Source organism: Lontra canadensis, unplaced genomic scaffold, assembly GCF_010015895.1.
Source record: "Lontra canadensis isolate GAN:19392208 unplaced genomic scaffold, GSC_riverotter_1.0 scaffold28, whole genome shotgun sequence".
In the NCBI taxonomy this organism is placed as follows: Eukaryota; Metazoa; Chordata; class Mammalia; order Carnivora; family Mustelidae; genus Lontra; species Lontra canadensis.
This window is the reverse complement of record NW_022631022.1, coordinates 12767071-12788981: the sequence shown is the minus strand read 5'-3', so window position 1 is coordinate 12788981 and position 21911 is coordinate 12767071. Positions and strand designations below refer to the sequence as shown.

The window sequence follows — 21911 nt, the reverse complement described above, 5'->3', positions numbered from 1 at the left end:
ATAAAAATTTAATATTGTTATGCTAATAAAGATCATTAAGTATGCTTCTAAAATAGAACCTTAACACAATGAACTGTTTTGTTGGCTATCTATATTAAAAGTAATAGTGTTGTGGGTGCCCGGGTGGCTCAGTTGGGTAAGTGACTGTGGCTCAGGTCATGATCCCAGAGTCTCTGGATGGAGTCCCTCATCAGGCTCCCTGCTCAGTGGGGAGCCAGCTTCTCCCTCTGACCTCCCCCACTCTTATGTTCTGTCTCGATCACTCTCAAATAAATAAATAAATAAATAAATTTTTTAAATGGTAGTAGTGTTGTAATGTATAAATTACAGAAAGAAAGAGAAAAAAACTACCTTGGGCATATCCCTGAAAAATTAATGTCATTTTTGTAGAAAAACAGGTATTTTTGCAAAAGAATAGAATACTATATTACATTTATTTTTGTACTAAGAATGGCCTTCAATTGATAGTTGGATCAGTTTGTTGATTTCTTAATGATAATTCTGTCTGAACCAGTACATGTTTTTTAATATCTTCTTTTTCTTTTTAAACTATTGAAGATTTGGATTCCTAGACTTGCCCAAGCACTTTTGTCTGCTATAGCAGACATCAGACTCTACTCATTAATGAAGCAACTTGAAAATCAGCAAATGGCAAAATGGGTGGTAAGTCCTAAACACTTTAGAAACTATTCATTTCATTCCTAATAGCATGAAGCACATGAAAAAATACCAGTCCTCAAAACAGCTTCAAAAGATAATTTGTACAACTTTATAGAGGTACTTCCATATTGAAGAACAGCAAAATGCAAGTGGTGCATGCCTTATCTCTACTTCTGATTGCTCCCCGGGTGACTGAAGCCACTAATGCCCTCAAAATCTTTGAGAGGCTAAAAACCCCACAAACAGGCTTGGAAGCACTTTCACTCATCAAACCTGTCAGAGTCCTTGCCTCACTTTCTACAGAATTCAATAGGAATTGTTCTAATAATTGCCTACCTCACAAATAACCTCCACTGTGTACAACCTTTGTTCACTACCTCTAGCTACCTGAGACTGAGCCTTAGAAGCAGGTTTTCACTGAAGCATTCTTTCACCTCTAGCCTGAGTGTTTGAAAGAGTTAGACTCTGTAAGGGAGAAAATGTGATGTAGAAAACTGTCCTTTGTCAGACTGGCTTATTTCACAGTGGGGAGATAGATTCCTGATACCACATTCAAATCTTGAATGGAATTTCTCATTGAAACCATATCCTGAAGAGTGATTGGATTCTTTAGTACTGTAGTTAACCTCCCTTGGGTCTTTCTTAAATAAAATTTTCTACAAGCTAGCTTAGAAATCTTACTACCTTTTTAATACTGTTTCTACCGGAAAATATATTCCCAATTCCAAGTAACCAACTTATCAACAAATTTCTGGAATATAATTTATTATTAATTTGTTAATAAATATTAATTAATTTGCTAATTATCACTAAGACATGTCTATAGATAGTGTGTTTATTTGCATTAAAAAGACAGGAGGGTTTAGCGATTGAGTCCTTGTTAATGGATTCAAGGATAAAATCAGTCCACTTTGTGCTTACATACACTGAAGAAGGCTCAACCTAAAATGTCAAAAAGTGTAATATCTTTGAAATCCTTCCTCCAAAGAAGTAGTACCAGGTTCTTCTAGATTAGGAGAAGCCTTTAAATCCACAAAACTTTGGAACATTTTTTAAAGGCTGTATTTGAAGAGCTAGGAATCTAATACCACACGTTTAACATCCTTGCACGAGCTAACAAGTTTCTTTTAAGACATTTGCTTTGTAGACTTGATGCTTCTGTTTGCATGTTCTTCTAAAACCTGGTTTATTATTTTAGTCAATTTACCTGAAAGTATAAACTTGGTAACTTTAACACATACATATCTGGTATTATTATAGACCTTTGTATAATGTAACTTCTTGAAAACAATGTTTGGGCATGCTTATTTTCAATATCATTTATGTTTTGATGTGATTTTTAAAGTATGTATACTTGCTGTTTTCCATAGAAGAAGATAATACTGAGCTTTTCCCTTTCCCACTCCATATATGTTTGCTTACAATTGTTCTTAGTTTTTTTGCCAGTTGTGCTCTTGGTTCACATGGTATTGCTGTACCAGAACTCTTACAAACACCATGGAAACTGTTCTCACTATAATTGCTCTTTTCTACTATCCTTTGGAAGGTTCAAAGTCTATGAACAGGTGAGATATATTACTGTTACTAATTATGTAGAAGACGTGAAAAATCTTAAATAGCAATATATTGTAATGTCTGGTTGACCCCCAGGATGTTTATTATTTCACGAAGTTTATTAAAACCACACTGTCAGTGGATACATTTCTTATAGTAGGAAACAGATATATGCAAACTAGGTAATGAAGGGCAGTTTAGGAAAAGGACTATGTATAAATATTTGGGCAATGTTTAGAAAAGCCAATAAGGGGACAACCATAGTATCCCAGGGCTAGTCATAGGAGGAAGTTTCTGCTACTCTGTGGCCCCAAAGTGAGGTAATTGTTATGGGAATCCATACAAAGGTGTAACTCAAGAGAGGGCCCCAATAGGGGACATGCATAGCTAGCCTTTAGCCATAGCAAGAAGAGAACTGGGGAGATAAAATGCCCTGACTTAACTCTTCTGCCCTCCAGTCAGTCAAGGCCATTCAGAAGCCAGAAACCAAGGGAGCTCATTGATATAGACCAGGTAGGTCAGCTTCCCTGCACATAGAGCAAGTGAAGAATAGAGGAAAATAGATCTGGAAGGGCAAAGAGAAAATACAAGGACCCAGGAGATTGGGTCCAAGATGGCAGCACAGGAAGATTCTGAACTCACCTCCACCTCAGACATGCCATCTATAGGAACATATGGATCACTTCCTTCCAAAAGGTCTGAAAACTAGATGAATTGCTCTCCACAACAAAGGGTAAATATAGGTAGAACAAGCAGAGACACAGTCTCATGAAAAACCCCACATGCAGCATGGCAGCACACAATAGGGAGAGATCTCACCAGCTAGACACTTCTTCCAGAAAAGCAAGGGGTTGATGCCCCCAATCAGGCACTCTGGCCCCTGAAATCTGCACCAGAGAACAACCTCCCAGAACATCTGACTTGGAAAATCAACTAGTTGATATCCAGGGATCCCCAAGTTCTATAGGAAACTGAGGCTCCCCGCTTGGAAGTCTCACATGTAGTCTGTTACCCTTGAGACCCAGTAGAAAAACAGCCATTTGAAAAGTGTCCAGCAGTGACCTCAGTAGGAGGGATATCATAGGTGTGGAGGTCATCCCTGTGGAGTTAAGGGATTCAACTCCACATCAGGGACCCCCTGCCTGGGGATCTGCATCAGGAGTGTGAGTCCCCATAATGTCTGCTTTTAATATCAGTGGAGTTTAGCTCCAAAAGACCTAGAGGCCTATAGAAGACCTAGACTCTGCTCTTAAAGGGCCTAGAGACAGCGTCACTTTCTCCAAAAACCAGTAAAGCAGCAGCAGTTTAAAAAGCAGCAGTTTAAAAATCACCTGAGCCAGACATGAAGGAGATTTATTGACAAATTTTAAGGCATGTACCAGAGAGGCTGGGCACTTTCCCCAGGAACAGAAGTGCTGGTAGGCACCATTTTTCTTGCCTACCTTCAGCCCAGCTGGCCCAACACTGGCAAATGACAGTTCTGACACTTTCTGTCTACCTTGCCAGCATAGCTTGCCCCACCCTGGCATTCCTCTGCAGACCTGCCTCACCCAACCTGGCAGATGCCCCTCCAAAGCAACTGCCAGCATGCCATACCCAGGTGGCAGCCACTGTCAGGGCTGGTACCCCTCCATAGTGACTCCAGTCCTGGGTAAGAAGGGCATCCCTGCCCACCAGTACACCCACACCAGTTGTGGCCTGTCACCAACGGGAGATCACACAGCCCATATAAGGATAGCCCTGGAATGCCTGGTTCTGGTGACCAGGGAGAATGCTTTTCTAGGCCCATGGGACACTACCTTTAAACAAGGAGACATAGCTGATCTACCTAATACCAATAAACAAACACAGAGAGTCAGATAAAATGAGATAGAGAAATATGTTTTAAATGAGAATAAGACAAAACCTCCAAAAAAGAATGAAAGAAAATGGAGACAAGTAATCTACATGATAAAGAATTCAAAGTAATGGTCATAAATGCTCACCGAACTTAGGAAAAGAGTGGATGAACTCAGTGAAAACTTAAGGAGATAGAAAATACAAGAAAGAACCAGTTTGAGCTGAAGAATGTAATAACTGAAATGAAAAATACACTGCATGGAATCAAAAGTAGATTAGAGGATGCAGAGCAGCAATCTGGAAGACAGGGTAGTGGAAATATCCAAACAGAAGAGCAAGTAGAAAAGAATTTTTAAAAACGAGAATTGGTAAGGGACCTCTATTACATTAAGCAGACTAACATTCACACTATAGGGGTCCTAGAAGAAGAGAGAGAAAGGGGTAGAAAACTTATTTGAAGAGAAAATAGCTGAAAAGTTCCCTGAAGGAAACTGATATCCAAGTCCAGGAAGCACAAGAGCCCCAAACAAGATAAACCAAAAGAGATCCAAAATAAGACACATAATAATTAGGATGCCAAAAAGTAAAGATAAAGAGAGAATCTCAAAAACAGCCAGAGAAAAGCAACTAGTTATATATAACAAGCCACCCATACAACTATTAGCTGTTTTTTCAGCAGAAACTTTGCAGGCCTGAAGAGACTGGCATGATGTATTCAAAGTGCTGAAATGAAAAAAACCTACAACCAAGGATGCTCTACCCAGCAAGAATTACGGAGAGATAAAAAGCTGTCCAAACAAAAAAGCTTAAAGGAGTTCATTAGCACCATACCAGTGTTACAAGAAATGTGAAAGGAAATCCTCTAAGCAGAAAATTTAAGAAAATTATCAAAGGAAAATTTCACTGGCAAAAGCAAAATTCAGTAAAAGTAGTAGCTAGCATAAAATTTAAAGAGAAGGGACACCTGGGTGGCTCAGTGGGTTAAGCCTCTGCTTTCGGCTCAGGTCATGATCTCAGGGTCCTGGGATCGAGTCCCGCATCGGGCTCTCTGCTCGGTAGGGAGCCTGCTTCCCCTTCTCTCTCTCTGCCTGCCTCTCTGCCTACTTGTGATTTCTGTCAAATAAATAAATAAAATCTTTAAAAAAAAATTAAAGAGAAAATTAGTAAAATCAATAATTAGTTAAGAGACAGATGAAATAAAAATATGTACAATATGATATCAAATACATAATCATGGAGAGGGTAGTTTACTGTGCTTTTAGAATGAACCTCACGGCACTAAAAACCAATAATATATACACAAAAAATAGGAACCCAAGCATAACACTATGAAAGTCATGAAATCACAAGAGAAAAGAGCAAGAGGAAAGAACAGAGAATTACAAAAACAAATAGAAAACAGTTAACAAGGGGCACCTGGGTGGCTCAATGGGTTAAGCCTCTGCCTTCAGCTAAGGTCATGATCTCAGGGTCCTGGGATCGAGTCCCACATCGGGCTCCTTGCTCGGCAGGGAACCTGCTTCCCCCCTCTCTCTGCCTGCCTCTCTGCCTATTTGTCATCTCTCGCTGTCAAATAAGTAAATAAAATCTTAAAAAAAAAAAAAGAAAGAAAACAGTTAACAAAATGACAGTAAGTACATACCTATGAATAAGTACATTAAATGTAAATGAACTAAATGCTCCAACCAAGAGACATGAAGTGACTAGATGGATTAAAAAGAAACAAAAACAAAACCCCATCTGTATACTGCATAGAAGAGACTTAATTCAGACCAAAAGACATGTACTGAAAGTGAAGGGTTGAATGTAGATATTCCATGCAAACGGAGGTGAAGAAAAAACTAGGTGGTAATACTTAGACAACAATAGACTTTAACACAAAGATTATAAGAAGAGACAAAGAAGGGCATTATAGGGACGCCTGGGTGGCTCAGTTGGTTGAGTGGCTGCCTTTGGCTCAGGTCATGATCCCAGCGTCCTGGGATCAAGTCCTGCATCTGGCTTCTTGCTCAGCAGGGAGACTGCTTCTCCCTCTGCCTCTGCCTGCCATTCTGTCTGCCTGTGCTCACTCTCGCTCCTCTCTCTCTCTGACAAATAAATAAATAAATAAATCTTTTTTAAAAAAAGGGAAAAAGAAGGGCATTATATAATGATAAAGGGATCAATCCAACAAGAGGATATAACAACTGTAAATATTTATGTATCCAACATAGCAGCACCCAAATATATAAAGAAAATATTAACAGGCCTAAAAGGAGAAATACAGTAGTAGGAGGAGACTTTAATGCCCCACTTGCTACAATGGGTAGATCATCCAGACAAAAATAAGGAAATAGTACCTTTAATGACACATTAAACCAGATCAGCTTAACAGACATAGAATATTTCACCCCCAAACAGCTGAATACACATTTTTTTGAAGTGCACATGGAACATTCTCTAGAACAGATCACATGTTAGGCCAAAAATAAGTCTCAATAAATGTAAGAAGATTGAAATCTTACTAGCATAGTTTCTGAAAACAGTATGACACTAGAAATCAATTACAATTTAAAAAAACTGGAAAAAAGTGAAGGCCAAAAGCATGCTACTAATAGTAACAAGCAACAGGCAATATAGAAATCAAAGAGGGAATGAAAAAATACCATGAGACTAATGAAAATGGAAATATAACATTTGAAAATCTTTAGGACACAAAAGAAGAAGTTCTAAGGACATTTATAACAAAACAGGCCTACCTCAAGAAGTAAGAAAAATCTCAAACAATCTAGCCTAATCTAAATTTAGTAGGGAAAAAAAAACAGTTAGTAGAAGAAAATAATAAAGATCCCAGTGGGGGGAAATACAGACCAAAAAAAAAAAAAAAAATAGAAAAGATCAGTGAAACTAACAGCTGATTTTTTAAAAAGATAATGTTTAAAAATCTTTAGCCAAGACTACTCATCAAAGAAAAAAAGGACTTAAATCAGAAATGAAACAGGAGAAATTATAGCCAACACCATAGAAATACAAAGGATTATAAGACACTATTACAAAAAAAAAAATTATATGCCAGCAAATTGGAGAACATAGAGAAATGGATAAATTTAGAAACCTAATCTTTCAGGACTGAATCCGGAAGAAACAAAATCTGAACAGACTGATCACTAGTAATGAAAATGAACCAATAGTCAAAAAACTCCCAACAAACAAAAGTCCAAGATCAGATGACATCACAGGTGAATTCTATAAAACTTTTAAAGAAGTTAATACAGATCCTTCTCAAACAATTCCAAAAAGTTAGAGAGGAAGGAACTCTTCTAAATTCATTCATTATAAGGCCAACATTACCCTGATAACAAAACCAAAGACACTACCCCCCCCAAAAAATTACAGGCCAGTATTTCTAATGAACGTTGACTCAAAAATCTTCAGTAAAATATTAGCCAAACTGAATTCAATAATACATTAAAGGTATCATTGATCATAATCAAATGAAATTTATTCCAGAGATGCAAGGATCGTTATATGCAAATCAACATGATATACGCAACAAAATAAGATTGAAAATCATATGATCATCTCAATAGATCGAGATAAAGCATTTGACAAAATTTGACATCCATTTATGTAAAACTTTCAAAAAAGTGGATGCAGAAGGAATATACCTCAACATAATAAAGGCCATAAATAACAAACCCACACCTAATAACCATACTCAATGATGAAAAGCTTGAAGCTTTTCATCTAAGGTCAGGAACAAGACAAGGATGCCCACTCTTGCCACTGTTATTCCACATAGTACTGGAAGTCTAGCCATAGTAATCAGATGAGAAAAAGAAAAGGCATCCAAATTGGTAAGGAAGAGGTAAAACTCACTTCTACAGCTAACATACTACATATTGAAAACTGTAAAGACTCCCACCAAAAAAATTTAGAACTAATACAATAAGGTTACAGGATACAAAATTAATATACAGAAATCTTTGTGTTTCTATACACTACTAACTAGCAGTCAGAGAAATTAGGAAAGCTGTGCCATTTATAATTGTATGTTAAAAATACCTAGGAATAAGGGGCACCTGGGTGGCTCAGTGGGTTAAGCCTCTGCCTTCGGCTCAGGTCATGATTTCAGGGTCCTGGGATCGAGCCCAGCATCGGGTTCTCTGCTCAGCAGGGAGCCTACTCTCTCTCTCTCTCTCTCTCTCTCTCTGCCTGCCTCTCTGCCTACTTGTGATCTCTCTCTCTCTCTCTGTCAAATAAATAAATAAAATCTTTAAAAAAAATACCTAGGAATAAATTCAATAGAGGAAGCAAAAGACCCATACCCTTAAAAACTGTAAGACATTCATGAAAGAAATTAAAGATGACACAAGTAAATGGAAAGATGTACCATATTCATGGATTAGAAAATTAATATTGTTAAAATGTCCATATTACCCAAAGCAATCTACAGATTCAGTGCAATCTCTATCAGTGTACCAATAGCATTTTTCTCAGAAGTAAAACAAATAATACTAAAATTGTATGGAACAAGAAAAAAAAAATAAACACCCTGAATAGCCAAAACAACCTTGAGAAAGAACAACAATGCAGGAAGTATCACTCCCAGATTTCAAATTATACTACAAAGCTATAGTAATCAAAAAAAGAATGTATGGGCACTAAAATACCTAGATGAGTGGAACAATATAGAGTCCAAAAGTAAACCCACACCTTTTTTTAAGATTTTATTTATTTTGAGAGAGAGAAAAAGAGAGTGGGCATAAGCAGAAGGGATGGAGAGAGGGAGATGCAGAATCCCCACTGAGCAGGGAGCCCAATGTGAGGCTCGATCCCAGAACCCTGAGGTCATGACCTGAGTCAAAGGCAGATGCTTAACTGACTGAACCACCCAGGCACCCCTAGACCCACACTTCTATGGTCAATTAATCTATGATAAAGATAGGCAAGAATATATAATGGGGAAAAGACAGTCTTTTTAAAGATTTTTATTTATTTATTTATTTATTTGACAGATCACACGTAGGCAGAGAGGCAGGCAGATAGAGAGAGGGGAGGAAGCAGGCTCCCTGCAGAGGAGAGAGTCCGATGTAGGGCTCAATCCCAGTACCCTGGGATCATGACCTGAGCCTAAGGCAGAGGCTTTAACCCACTGAGCCACCCAGGTGCCCCAACAGTCTTTTTAATAAGTGGTCTTGGATAAGCTGGATAGCTACATGGAAAAGACTGAAACTCGATTACTTTATCAACCCATATACAAAAAATAAACTTCAAATAAAGACCTAAATGTAAGACCTGAGACCATAAAACTCCTAAAAGAAAACAATGGTAAACTCCTGGATGTCAGTTTTAGCAACATTGTTTTAGATCTCTCTCCCTAGGCAGAGGCAACAAAAGCAAAAATAAACTTTTGGGACTACATGAGCAACATAGCAAACCATCAACAAAATGTAAAGACAAACTACTGAATGGGAGAAGATGTTTGCAAATGATATACCCAGTAAGGGGTTAATATCCAAAATTATAAAGAACTCATACAATTTAAAAAAATCAAATTAAAAAATGGGCAGACGACCTAAGTAGAGATTTTTCCGAAGAAGACCTACAGATGGCCAACAGACACATGAAAAAATCCTCAACATCACTAATAATCAGGGTAATAAATGCAAATCAAAACCAAAATGAGATATCACCTCACACCTATCAGAATAGCTATTACCAAACAGACAAAAAATTACAAGTGTTGACTAACAGAAATACCATATGTATGATCCAGCAATTCTGTGTCTGGTTATTATCCAAAGAAAATGCAAAATCCATTTTAGCCACCTGGATGGCTCAGTCAGTTAAGCATCTGCCTTCGGATTCCAGGGTCCTGGGATCAAATCCTGATTTGTACTCGTTGTTCAGTGGGGAGCCTGCTTCTCCACTTGCTTGTGCTCATGCTCTCTCTCTCTGAGAAATAATAAAATCTTAAAAAGAAAAGGCAAACACTAATATGCACTTCTATGTTTACTGCAGCATTTTATTTACAATAGGCAAGATATGGAAGCAACCGAAGTATCCATCAATAGATGAACAGATAAAGAAGGTTTGCATACACACACACACACACACACACAGTGGACTATTACTCAGCTGTAAAAAGAATGAAATCTTGCCATTTTCAAAAAGATGGATGGACCTAGAGGATATTAGATAAGCCTGAGAAAGATAAATACCATATAATTTCACTTAAAAGTAGAATCTAAAAAACAACAAATGAATAAACTTGACAGAAACAGAGTCACAAATACAGGGAACAAATTGATGGGAGGAGGAATGCATTGGATGGGCAAATTTGGATGTACAATTTTCCATTTATAAAATAAAGTATGGCATGGAGAATATAGTCAATAATGTTGTAATAATTCTGTATGGTAATAGATGGTAACTACCCTTTTTGTGGTGAGCATTTTGTAATGTATAAAAATGTCAAATCAGGGGCGCCTGGGTGGCTCAGTGGGTTAAGCCTCTGCCTTTGGCTCAGGTCATGGTCTCAGGGTCCTGGGATCAAGCCCCGCATCCGGCTCTTTGCTCAGCATGGAACCTGCTTCCTCCTCTCTCTCTGTCTGCCTCTCTGCCTACTTGTGATCTCTGTCTGTCAAATAAATAAACAAAATCTTAAAAAACAAAACAAAACAAAAAAATGTCAAATCACTATATTGTACACTTGAAACCAATAACAATAGCATCTACTAAAGTTTTAAAAAGTAAATTAAAGAAAATATATGGACTGGATTTGGATTTATATAAACTGGGGAAGCAGATACCAAACAAATGGACCAACCAACATGAGCAAAAACACAGAGCTGTAAAAGGCTTTCATTTTATTGTGGGCAGGTTGTCCATTCTACCATACACATGGTTGGAAGCATGGGAGAAGGGAAGAATAAGGGTTGAGGCTGGAATGGGACTTTGCCCTTCTCCAGAGTTTGGGCTTTATTCTGTAAGTTGTAAGGAACCATTGAAGGCTTTTGAAAGCATGATATAATCAAATCTGAGTAAGAAAGCATTCCCTTGCAGTACCAATATTTAGAATATAATGAAATATAATGAAATATAATGAAAGGGAGAAATATAGTGAATGAAAGGGAGAATATAATGAAATATAATGAATATAATGAAATATATATGAATATAATGAAAGGGAGAAAGCCAGAATTTGGTCTATTTAAGAATCCATTCTTCCTATATAAAAAGGTGGTTGGGAGAATCAACTCAAGTAAGATCATTTCAGCATTAAGACTCCTGACTGCAAGAATAGGCATTCACTTAAGTTTACCTATATGAAGAGAGCCTTATTGTAGGGCTGAAAGTAAAAATAAGGAAAAGAGTACCTTGTGGCCAGGCCTAGAAGAAAATTATAGAGTATCTCAGCCACACAAATGAAATGAATGAATTATGGCAGTTTTGGGGAAAAGTCTGTTCTGTTGTGCCTTTATAGCCCAGTCTGTGAATTTGTTTTAGTTGTCTAATTTTAAGGCTCAGCTAGTCTCCATTTCTGTCCTCACTACCAATTGGCCAACTTTTTCTATTTTGCATTTAATTTAAGAAAATCTGATTAGGTCTGTTAAATGTCATCATCCCTATAGTTTCACATTGGCCAGATTTAGCTTGGCTGCCTGTGTTCAGTCAGGAAGAGAGGGTCACATAGCACAGGCAACTGCGGTAAAAGCATTCTTCCCCGGATAAACATGACAGGTACTATTCCTGGACTTAGAATATATGACATTTTGCAAACTTCTTTAAAAATTTTATAAATGAAAGATATAAGGATGGACTGAAAATATATAAGCATTGATTTCTGTAAAATGGTAACAATAAAACATGTCTCTTCACAATTAAATGAAAATCTATATAAAGTATATATAGCCCAGGGCCTCTTACAAAGTAAGTGCTTAGTAAGTGTTGTTGATGACAATGATACTAAATAAAGGAATATTTGGGGGCAACACAAAAAAAAGTAAGACAACAACTTTGAAAATATTCCAGACAAGTGACAGGACTTCATGTAAAATGATGGGACTGGGAAGGAAACAAGGTGGATGTGTGGGGTGAGATGTTGCTATTTGAGGGACTTTACAATTTTAAGACTGAGAAACTGAGTGATGCTATAAATATTAGACACTGAGCAAGTTTCAGGGAAGGTTTGGGCCTTATTTCAGGTGCTTTGATTTTGAGTGTCAGTAGCAATCTGTGTAGAAATATTCAGAAAAGAGTAAGAAATCCAAGTCTGGAAGTTTGGAGTGAGGTTAGGACTGGAAATATACACTTGGGTGTCCTCTCAATAGTTTGATCATAGCAGAAGTAGCAATTAGGATACGAGCAAATCAGACCAACCTACGAATATGTTTTATTTCACCTGCATAAGAGTTTTTGTTTTTTGAAGAAACTACTTGGCAAAGTTTTTTAAAAGTTGGGAGATCTTACATAAAAACCTTGGTTTCTAGTTTCTCTTGAAAAAATGAGAGCCCCAGCAATATCTTGGATCAAGATCCCTTCATGACAATATCAGAACCTCCCCACAGTCAATATCATTCATTTTTATTACTTATGTGGTCTCTGTAAGCATATGAATGGAATCCCTGCTCTTTTATCCTCACCAACATTAGAAATTCATCTATAACTCTTTATTAGTTAATAGATATAAAATGGTATCATAAAGTTTTATTTTGCTTGCCTTCAGTTTTTAGCAGAGCTACCACTATTTCCATGTGATAATCTACTGTATGTAGTCCTTATGATTAAATTATTAGTCTTCTTTAGCCATTTATTGAGGCAAGTCCTAATAGTAAAAATCTACATTTTTATCCATGATCTTAGAGGTTTATATGGTAGGCTTTTAATCAATTATATTATAGACCTTTTATTTGCATAAAATTAGCAGCTTACTTTCAAAACAAAATTGTAGGTACTAAGAAGCCCAACATTGCCTAAATCCTAGTATTTCCTTAAATGCATTTATTCTTTTTTTTTTTTTTAATTAGAGAATGGTTTTGTGTGATTTTCTTTTATCTCCTTAGGAGAGACTTGGTAATTTTCCCATCAGGAAAGCAATTGGCAGAGTCAGATGGCTAAAGTTATTATGCCTTTTGGCAAAACAAGACTAGCATTAAGACATGGAATAACTTAATTTCAAATATTAGAATGGGCTATTAGAGCTGAAAAAGACCTTAGATATTACCTCTTCTTATGGAGGAGAAAAATTAAGAGTCAAAAAGTGTAAGTAACTTACCCAACTTCACATATCTATACCAAAATGAAAATGCTCTCATTAGGAAAAAAAAAATGTTATATCACAGCATAAATAGTAGATAACGTGTACACTCATTTCCTAGTTTCTTGATAATACATTTTCCTTGCTTATAGTGTCAAGTACTCGTCCCTGGTGGCACTTGCCTTCATAATTCGTCCCACAGCTATCATTCCATGGATACCCTTGGTCTTTAGACATTTCTGGCAAGAACAGAAAAAGCTTGATCTTATTCTGCATCAGTTTTTACCTATAGGGTAAGTATGGCTACAATCTATCTATTAATGTCCATAACCTATAAATTATAGATTATGAACAAGATTTTACATCTTATACTCAATTATTATATCTTCTAATGTCAGAATTGTCAGACTAGGGAAACAGTATTTCCAGATTTATAATTTATATTTTTATATTTATGATTATTAACTGTAATTGTTTTAATTTACTTAAATGGGGATCTTTGGAACTTTTCTCACTTAGAACTTTTCTATACATTTCCTAAATATCTCTCATGTACATTTTAGAGATACTTGATTCTTTTACATTTGTATAAGGCTTTATAATTTATAATGTATATTTACATATTACCTCATGACTCACAATTCTTGGATCTACACAATGTAGGTATTTTTAGTTTGTAGTAAGGAAATGGGGGGGTGGGGAGAGTCAGAGCATGGTGAAATTAAACATGCCTTAGCCAGAGTCTCTGGGTTGGTTGCTGTGATGGAACTAGGATTGAAACCCATGTCTTCTGTGTTCAATTCAATAGCATCTATACTAAAATTGGGACAATACAAAGAAGATTAGCATGGCCCCTGTGCAAAAAAACAAAACCAAACCAAAATAAAAACACATGTCTTCTAAGTTTGAGCTCCTAGGATCATACTTATCCCAAGTATCTAGTAGACTATCCAGAATAGTTATTTATTGAAGGGCTGAGTTAATTCTGATTCTTAGAACAACAATCTTTTTACTATACTAGTATTCACTCTGTTTGAGTATTTTTGGATAAGAATTAAAAAGGACTAAATCATCTAGAAGCCAAGTTACCACTGTTGTCATTTCTCAGATTTATTAACATTGTTTTAATGTATTTCATTCATTCAGCAAATATTTGTTTAATCCCAGTAGGTGCCAGGTACTGTTCCAGATGCTGGAGATATAGCATGAAGTTTATATTCTAGTGGGAGAAGACAGAAAACTAAAAACATAGAGTAATATGTATCTGTCAAGTGATAAATGCTACAGGGAAAAATAATGATAGATAAGGATAGAATGCTGGTGTAGGGGATGCCTGGGTTGCTCAGTCAGTCAAGCATCTGCCTTTGGCTCAGGTCATGATCCCCTGGGTTCCTGGGATCAAGTCCTCCATCAGGCTCCCTGATCAGCGGGGAGCCTGCTTCTCTCTCTGCCTGCCACTCCCCCTGCTTGTTCTCTGTCTCTCTCCCCCTCTCTTTCTCTCTCTGACAAATAAATAAAATCTTAAAAAAAAAAAAAGAATGCTGATGCAGGAGAGAAGCACTGTTATTTTTTATAGGGTATTTTTTATGGGGAAGTCCACCATGATAAGGTGCCACTGGAGCCAAAACCTAAAGGAATTGAAACAAAGAAATAAGGGAAGAAGGAAAGAAAATTCCAGGCGAAGAGACCAGCAAAGATCTTGACTTAAAGGTGTATTTGGCATATCTGAGGAACAGCAGAGACTGGTGTGGCTAAAGAAAGCTGAATTTGGGAGAATATGATAATGAGGTCAGGGACAACAAGGGCTCAGATTATGTAGGCTTTTACTCAGGGAGATGAAAAGCCTTTTTTTCTCATCGCAATACAGTGTATAGTTTACTCATTCAACAAGCATTTAGCCTGCTTTGTAGCAAACATTTGATGATTCAGAAGTGAGTAAGATGCAGTGTCTGTTCCCAAGGTCAAAATCTGGGGGGGGGGGGGGGGAGATACAACAGTAATTCTTGATCAGCGATATAGACTATTCTAAATAGTTATGTAACAAAATGTTGTAGAATAGATAATAAAAAAGCCTAATTCTGCTTCCAAGGGAAACATTTATAGAAGGTTTATAAAGTAGATGATGTTTTAAATAATATCAAAAAGTGAACATGAGTTTGCCAGGCCTAGGGGATCAGCATGCTTCGAGCTGTAAAGGCCTGAGGGAGCCTATTTGTATAGATCAAAATGCTTGTCTTTTTTATTTTGAAGGGAAATATATGAAAGAACAAATGAGATAATGTATGTGAAAATACTTTGAAACTGTACAGTGCATAACAAATATGATTCACAGTCCTAATTAGTCTTAAACTGTCAAGTGTTGTTGCACTGAGTTGGCCCCAGCCAACAGCCTTTTATGTACTAACCACCCTTTAAAAATAACCATTTGCAGGGCACCTGGCTGGCTCAGTTGGTAGAGCAAGGTAGACCTTGATCCCAGGCTTGTGATTTCAAGCTTCATGCTGGGGTTGAGTTTACTTTAAAAAAAAAAAAAAAAAAAATTCATCTCATCTATCACCCCACTTTACATATGAGGCATTGAGGAAGGAAGGAAATGATACCTGCAAGATGATTGGGCTGGTCAGGGTCAGAACTGGGAAGGGAACACCAAACCTCTAGCACCTAGGGCTATTTATTAAAAAAAAAAACAAAAAAAAAACAACCTGGAACAGTAGCATGTCCAGTCAGGAAAAGTATCTCTAAATACAGAGAAAAATCTTGCATTCATCTTAGGAAATTTTCTATTATGTATGGACCTACTTCTCCTTGCCTTTTATAATGACATTGAGAATTTGGGACATCATTTTGTCATTTATTCTGTCATTTATTTTGACATTTGTCAAAATAAATGATTTGTCATTTATTCTGTCATCATTTTGTCATTTATTCTGTAAAATCAAAAAAGTTGACTTTCAGCTGCCACATTCTCACCAACAATTAGCAAGACAAAACAAACTATGGGACATCATTATAGATCTTATAGGCATTGAGATAAGAAGATATTATGAACAACTTTTTGCTAATAAATTTGACAACTCAGATGAAATGGACAAATTCCTAGAAAAATACAACTTACCAAAACTGACAAAAGAGGAAATAGTAAATATGAATAGTACTATGTATATTAAAGTTAATTTGTAATTAAGGACTTTAAACAAAGGAATACCAGGCTTAGATGGCTTCACTGTGAATGCTACTGTATGTTTAAGGAAGAAGAAACATCAATCCACATAAACTTTTCCACAGAATAGAAAAAGAATCACATTTCCCAACTCTTAATGAAGACACCCTTGATCCCAAAATCTGACAAGGACATTACAAGAAAAGCCAATTATAAATCAGTATCTCTCATGATAAGAATGCAAAATTCTTAAAACTTACCAAATTGAATCTAACGATGTATTAAAAAGGAGAGTGGGATGCCTGGGTGGCTCAGTCTATTAAGCATTCAACTCTTGGTTTCAGCTTGGATCATACTCTCAGGGTCATGAGATCGCCCTGTGCTGGGTGTGGAGCTTGCTTGGGATTCTCTCTCCCCGTCTCCTCTTCCCCCTCCCTTCCCCCCAACTTGCACACATGCTCTCTCTCTCTTAAAAAAAAAAAAGAGGGAGTGCCTGGGTGGCTCAGTCGTTAAGCATCTGCCTTCAGCTCAGGTCTTGATCCCAGGGTCCTGGGATTGAGCCCTGCATCAGACTCCCTGCTCAGCAGGAAGGCTGCTTCATCCTCTTCCATGCACCCTGCTTGTTTTCCCTCTCTCACTGTGTCTCTCTCTGCCAAATAAATAAAATCTTTAAAAACTTTTTTAAAAATTAATTAGAAAGAGAATACATTATAAGCAAGGTTGGTTTTAGTTCAGGAATGTGAAGTAGGTTTAGTATTTTAAAATCAATTGGTATGATTCATGACATTAACAGAATAAAGGAGAAAATTCATAGGATAATCTTAATAGACACAGAAAAGCCACGTGATAAAATTAAAAGCCTACTCATGATGGGTGAGAGGGAACAACCATTAGAAAATGTGTATTAGAAGGGGACTTCACTAAAATGACAAAGATTTCTATAAAATGTTATAGCAAAATCATACTAAGTGTTGAAGCCCTTAAATCCTTTTACCTGAGATCAGGGGCAATATATTATGCTCATTATTTCCTCTGCTATTTAACAGTATATGTCCTAACTAGTGCAGTAAGGCAAGAAAAACAACTTGTTGGAAAGGAAGAAATAAAACTATATGGCATAACTGTATGTAGAAAATCCAAAAGAATCTAAAACCAAACTATTAGGATTAGTCAATAAATTCAGCATGTTTACTAAATACAAGGTGAATATACAAATTTTTATTTCATTTGGATGCTAAAACTAGTGGGTAAAAATTAGAGGAATAAGAGGATATTTATATAGTCTCAAAGTGTCTCCCCATAAACCATTAATTATAAAGGATAAAATCATAATTTTACAGTGGAGAAACTTGACAGACACTTCCTTAATCAAGGGATCAAAGTTAAGGGGTGCCTGGCTGGCTCAATTGGCAGAGCATACAACTCTTGATCTCAGGGTTGTAGGTTTAAGCCTCACATTGGGTAAAGAGATTACTTAAAAATAAAATTTTTAAAAAATAAATAATTTTAAAAAGAAAAAGGGATCAAAGTTAACATTACCAGTAACTGGATGGATCATTATCATGAGACACATAATCAGAAGCAGAGAAAACACCTATCACTTCTATGGTATTACTCTCATTATGTATAACCTGAATCTATTCATGAAGAATATCAGACAAACCCAAATTGAGATACATTCTAGAAAATAATTAACCTGTATTCTTCAAAGATGCCAGTCATGAATGACAAGGAAAGGTTAAGGAAATAATCTAGATTAAAGGAGACTATAGAGATACACAAGTGAACACAACAAATAATAAGAATAATAATTAAAAAATCAATTTTTTTTTCTTTGTATAAAGGAAATTATTGGGACAAGTGGTAAAATCTAAACAAGGTGTAAATTAGCCATAAAAACTTTGTATTTCCTGTTTCTGATTATTTGTGATGTAAGAGAATTTTCTTGTTTTTAGGAAATAGCCACTGAAGTATAGGGATAAAGGTGAATGATGTCTGTAACTTACTAAACAATTCAGAAAAAAATACATATTTAAAGAGAAAGAAAAAGATAAAGCAAATATGGTAAAATGCTAACATTTGGGAAATCTAAGTGAAGAATATATGGAAATTCTTTATACTATCCTTGCAACTTTTCTCAGTCAGAAATTATGTCAAAATAAAAAATTAAGGGGTGCCTGGGGGGATCAGTTGGTTAAGCATCTGCCTTCAGCTCAGGTCATGATCCCAAGGTCCTGGGATCGAACCCCACATCAGGCTCCCTGCTCGGTGGGAAGCCTGCTTTTCCCTCTCCCACTCCTCTCCCACTCCTCTCCCACTCCTCCTGCTTGTGTTCCCTCTCTCTTTCTATGAATAAAATAATAAAAGATATACAAGGACTCTACATAGGAAGGTATAAAACATTATTGGGAGAAACTAATAAAGACCTAAATAAATGGAAGAATATACCATGTTCATGGATGGAAGACTCAATATTTTAAAGACATCAACTCTCCCCAAACTGTGATCTGTATATTCAGAGGAGTTCCAATTAAAGCCCAGTATGGGGTGTGTGTGTGTGTGTGTGTGTGTGTGTGTGTGTTTGTATGAACTGATAAAGCTGATTTTAAATATTTAAGTGGAATGCAAAATACTAACTAAAAGAATTAGAGAAAATAATGTTGGATGACTTGACTTTACTAGGTATTAAGACTTCTTACAAAGTTACAGTAATTAAGACAACTTAGAATCAGTGCAAAACAAATAGACTGACTGGTGAGACATAATAGTCCAACAACAGACCCAGACATAAAGTCACTCATTTATGATTAACAGTGATAAGGCAGTACAGTAAGTCTTTTCAATAAATATATAATTATCTGGATATCCATATGGACCCCTACTTGCCACCATAACAAAAAATAAAAATCCAGGGAAATATAGATATTAATGTAAAGGTAAAAGAATTGCACTTCTTCAAGATGTGATAAAATATCTTCATGACCTTGAGACAGGCAGAGATTTCTTAAGTAGAATGTAGTATTAACTATAAAGGGAAAGATAAATGCATTTGAATACATTAAAATTCAAGACTTTTGTTCATCAGATTCACCATTAAGAGTGAAAAAGCAAGCCTCAGACCAGAAGATATTTGTAGTATAAAACACAACATCAAGAAAAAAGTCTATCAATTATATACAAAACTTGTACAGATCTTTAAGAAAAATAGAAAACTGATTAAAAGACCTGAACAGGCACTTCAAAAGATATTTAAATGGACAAGAAGTATAAAGGTACTCACCTTATTAGTCACTCAGGAAATGTAAATGAAAACCACCATGACATCCTACTATACATCTACCCAAATGCCTGAAAGGATATAGAGACTTTATATATTCCTGTGGGAATATAAATTGATACAACCACTTTGGAAAACTGTAAGAATTTACTAAAGCTGATTGCACTTATACCCTGGAGCCCAGTAATTCAATCCTAGGTATAGACTCACCAGAAATGTAAGTACATATATTTGGGAAACAAAAGGCACATAAAAGAATGCTCATAGCACTGTTCATAATAGCTAAAAAAAAAAAAAAAAAAAAAGCGGCATCCATCAGCAGAATAAATACATTGTGGCATAGTAATTCAGCAGAATACTATATAGTATTATAAATGAAGTACTGCAATGTACAAAAAATGTGGTTAAATCTCACATGATTGAAGGAAATTGGATATGAGTACTACAGTGTGATTTCATTTTTGTAAAATTCAGTAAAGGTAAAACATCTAAACTATCATAAGTCAGGATAGTGGTCCCCTTTGCAAAAGGAGTGGAGATTGACTGGTTGGAAAGATAGAAGAGCCTTTTGAAGTGCTGCTAATGCTCCATACCCTGGTCTATAGGACAATTACACAATTGTGTCCATGCAGTGATGATTCATGAAGGCTTATACTCACTCATACATAGTGTGTTTTTCTGTGTATTTGTTTATAGTATGCAGCCTCTGAGATGGCCCCCACTGATCCCATCCTCTTGATACTCATGCTATTATATAATCCTCCTCCCTTGAGCTTGTGCTGGACATTTTGAGTCAATTCTAACAAATAGCAATGTGGCAGGAGGGATGTCACTTCCATGATTGGGTTATAAAAGGACTTGGTGTCCATGCTAGATGCCCATCTTACTCTCTCTTTGCTGACCTACCCTGTGGGATGCCAGTCTCCATGTCAGGAGGTAGTCTTTAAAAGTCTTTAAAATCTCCCATGTGTGGGAGATTGAGCTCTGCCAACATCCATGTTGAGTGAGTTGAGCTCTGCCAACATCCATGTCGAGTGAGCTTGGAAGCAGATTTCCCCACCAGCACCAGTCAAGCCTTCAGATGAAACTCTTTAGCCCCAGCCAACATTTTGATAATTCATGAAAGGCTTTGACCCAGGGACACCTAGCTAATCTCCACTTGGATTCTTGGTCCACGATGAAGTAATAAATGTTCATAGTTTTAAATTGCCAACGTTTAGGTACTTTGTTGTATAGCAATAGATAATACAGTGTTTATTACTTTTAGAAACTTTCCTTAAATACAGCTTCTATCAGTGAAATATCTCTCAATGTGTAAATCCATATTCAGTTGGCAAAATTGTAAGGCATTTTTAAAGTGACTTTGGTTAGCCAAGCATTTGTAAAAGCCATATGCCAATATTGGATTTTTTGTAAGTTCAGAGTGTTAATCACCCTTCTATTTTGTTTTTCAGATTTGTCACTTTGAGTTTGTCTCTGATAGTTGATCGTATTTTTTTTGGTCAAGTAAGTAAAAATACATTAAGCTAATAGCTATTTTTAATCTAACCATTTATTACACTAAAAACTCAACCTGACCTATTAATCTGTGAATATTTGGGAACACAGGCAAATCACTTTTTAAAAATAAAATTTTTAAATTTTATTGGGATATTTAAATTTTAAATTTTATTGGGATAAATGGGATACATTGAAAAAAAAAACTGTTGGCATATGCCTTTCATTCAATTTGCTGTGTTTTCTATAAAATGGAATTGTGTATTCATAGTTGAAGTTAAAAGGAGTCCATTTTATGGCATTTTTGTCGTTTGTACAATTTCGTCAGGTTTGTTACAAAGGTTAAATTTTTAAACTTTAACTGAACTCAATCATTCAGAATTCCAAATTAATCAGAATGCTCTCTTCAAGGATTTGATCTGACATTTTAATGTCATGACTGTTGGTTATGGCCTTTGTTTGTTTTTAAAAGTTCCCTGATTTTAAGTCACTTAGGGGCTCTGGAATCAGGTTGCCACAGTTTGAAACCTGGTGCCTTCATTATTAGCTAGGTGACCTTGGATTAGTTTCCTTAACTGGAAATAACTGTGGTACATGTTTCATAAGGTTGAAGGATTAAATGAGATAATGCATGTAAATGCTTACAATATTGCCTGGCAGAAATGAGCACTTACTGTTAACTG

At 36.2% G+C, this 21911-nt stretch overlaps 1 protein-coding gene and 1 non-coding gene across 6 annotated transcripts in view; both read left to right on the top strand.

The window, feature by feature from the left end:
- Positions 1 to 21911, top strand: part of PIGB (phosphatidylinositol glycan anchor biosynthesis class B) — a 41293-nt gene that overhangs the window by 7222 nt on the left and 12160 nt on the right. For 3 of the 5 annotated variants that reach the window (XM_032864905.1, XM_032864908.1, XM_032864909.1), the window contains 4 exons: positions 559 to 663; positions 2095 to 2225; positions 13447 to 13587; positions 21186 to 21237. In XM_032864905.1, coding sequence (XP_032720796.1) covers positions 559 to 663; positions 2095 to 2225; positions 13447 to 13587; positions 21186 to 21237 — 429 coding nt within the window. The remainder of the gene's footprint in view (positions 1 to 558; positions 664 to 2094; positions 2226 to 13446; positions 13588 to 21185; positions 21238 to 21911) is intronic. The other 2 variants (XM_032864906.1, XM_032864907.1) reach the window with 2 other exon arrangements.
- LOC116872138 lies at positions 14087 to 14193 on the top strand. The gene has a single exon (XR_004383604.1). It is a non-coding gene; the product is annotated as a U6 spliceosomal RNA (small nuclear RNA).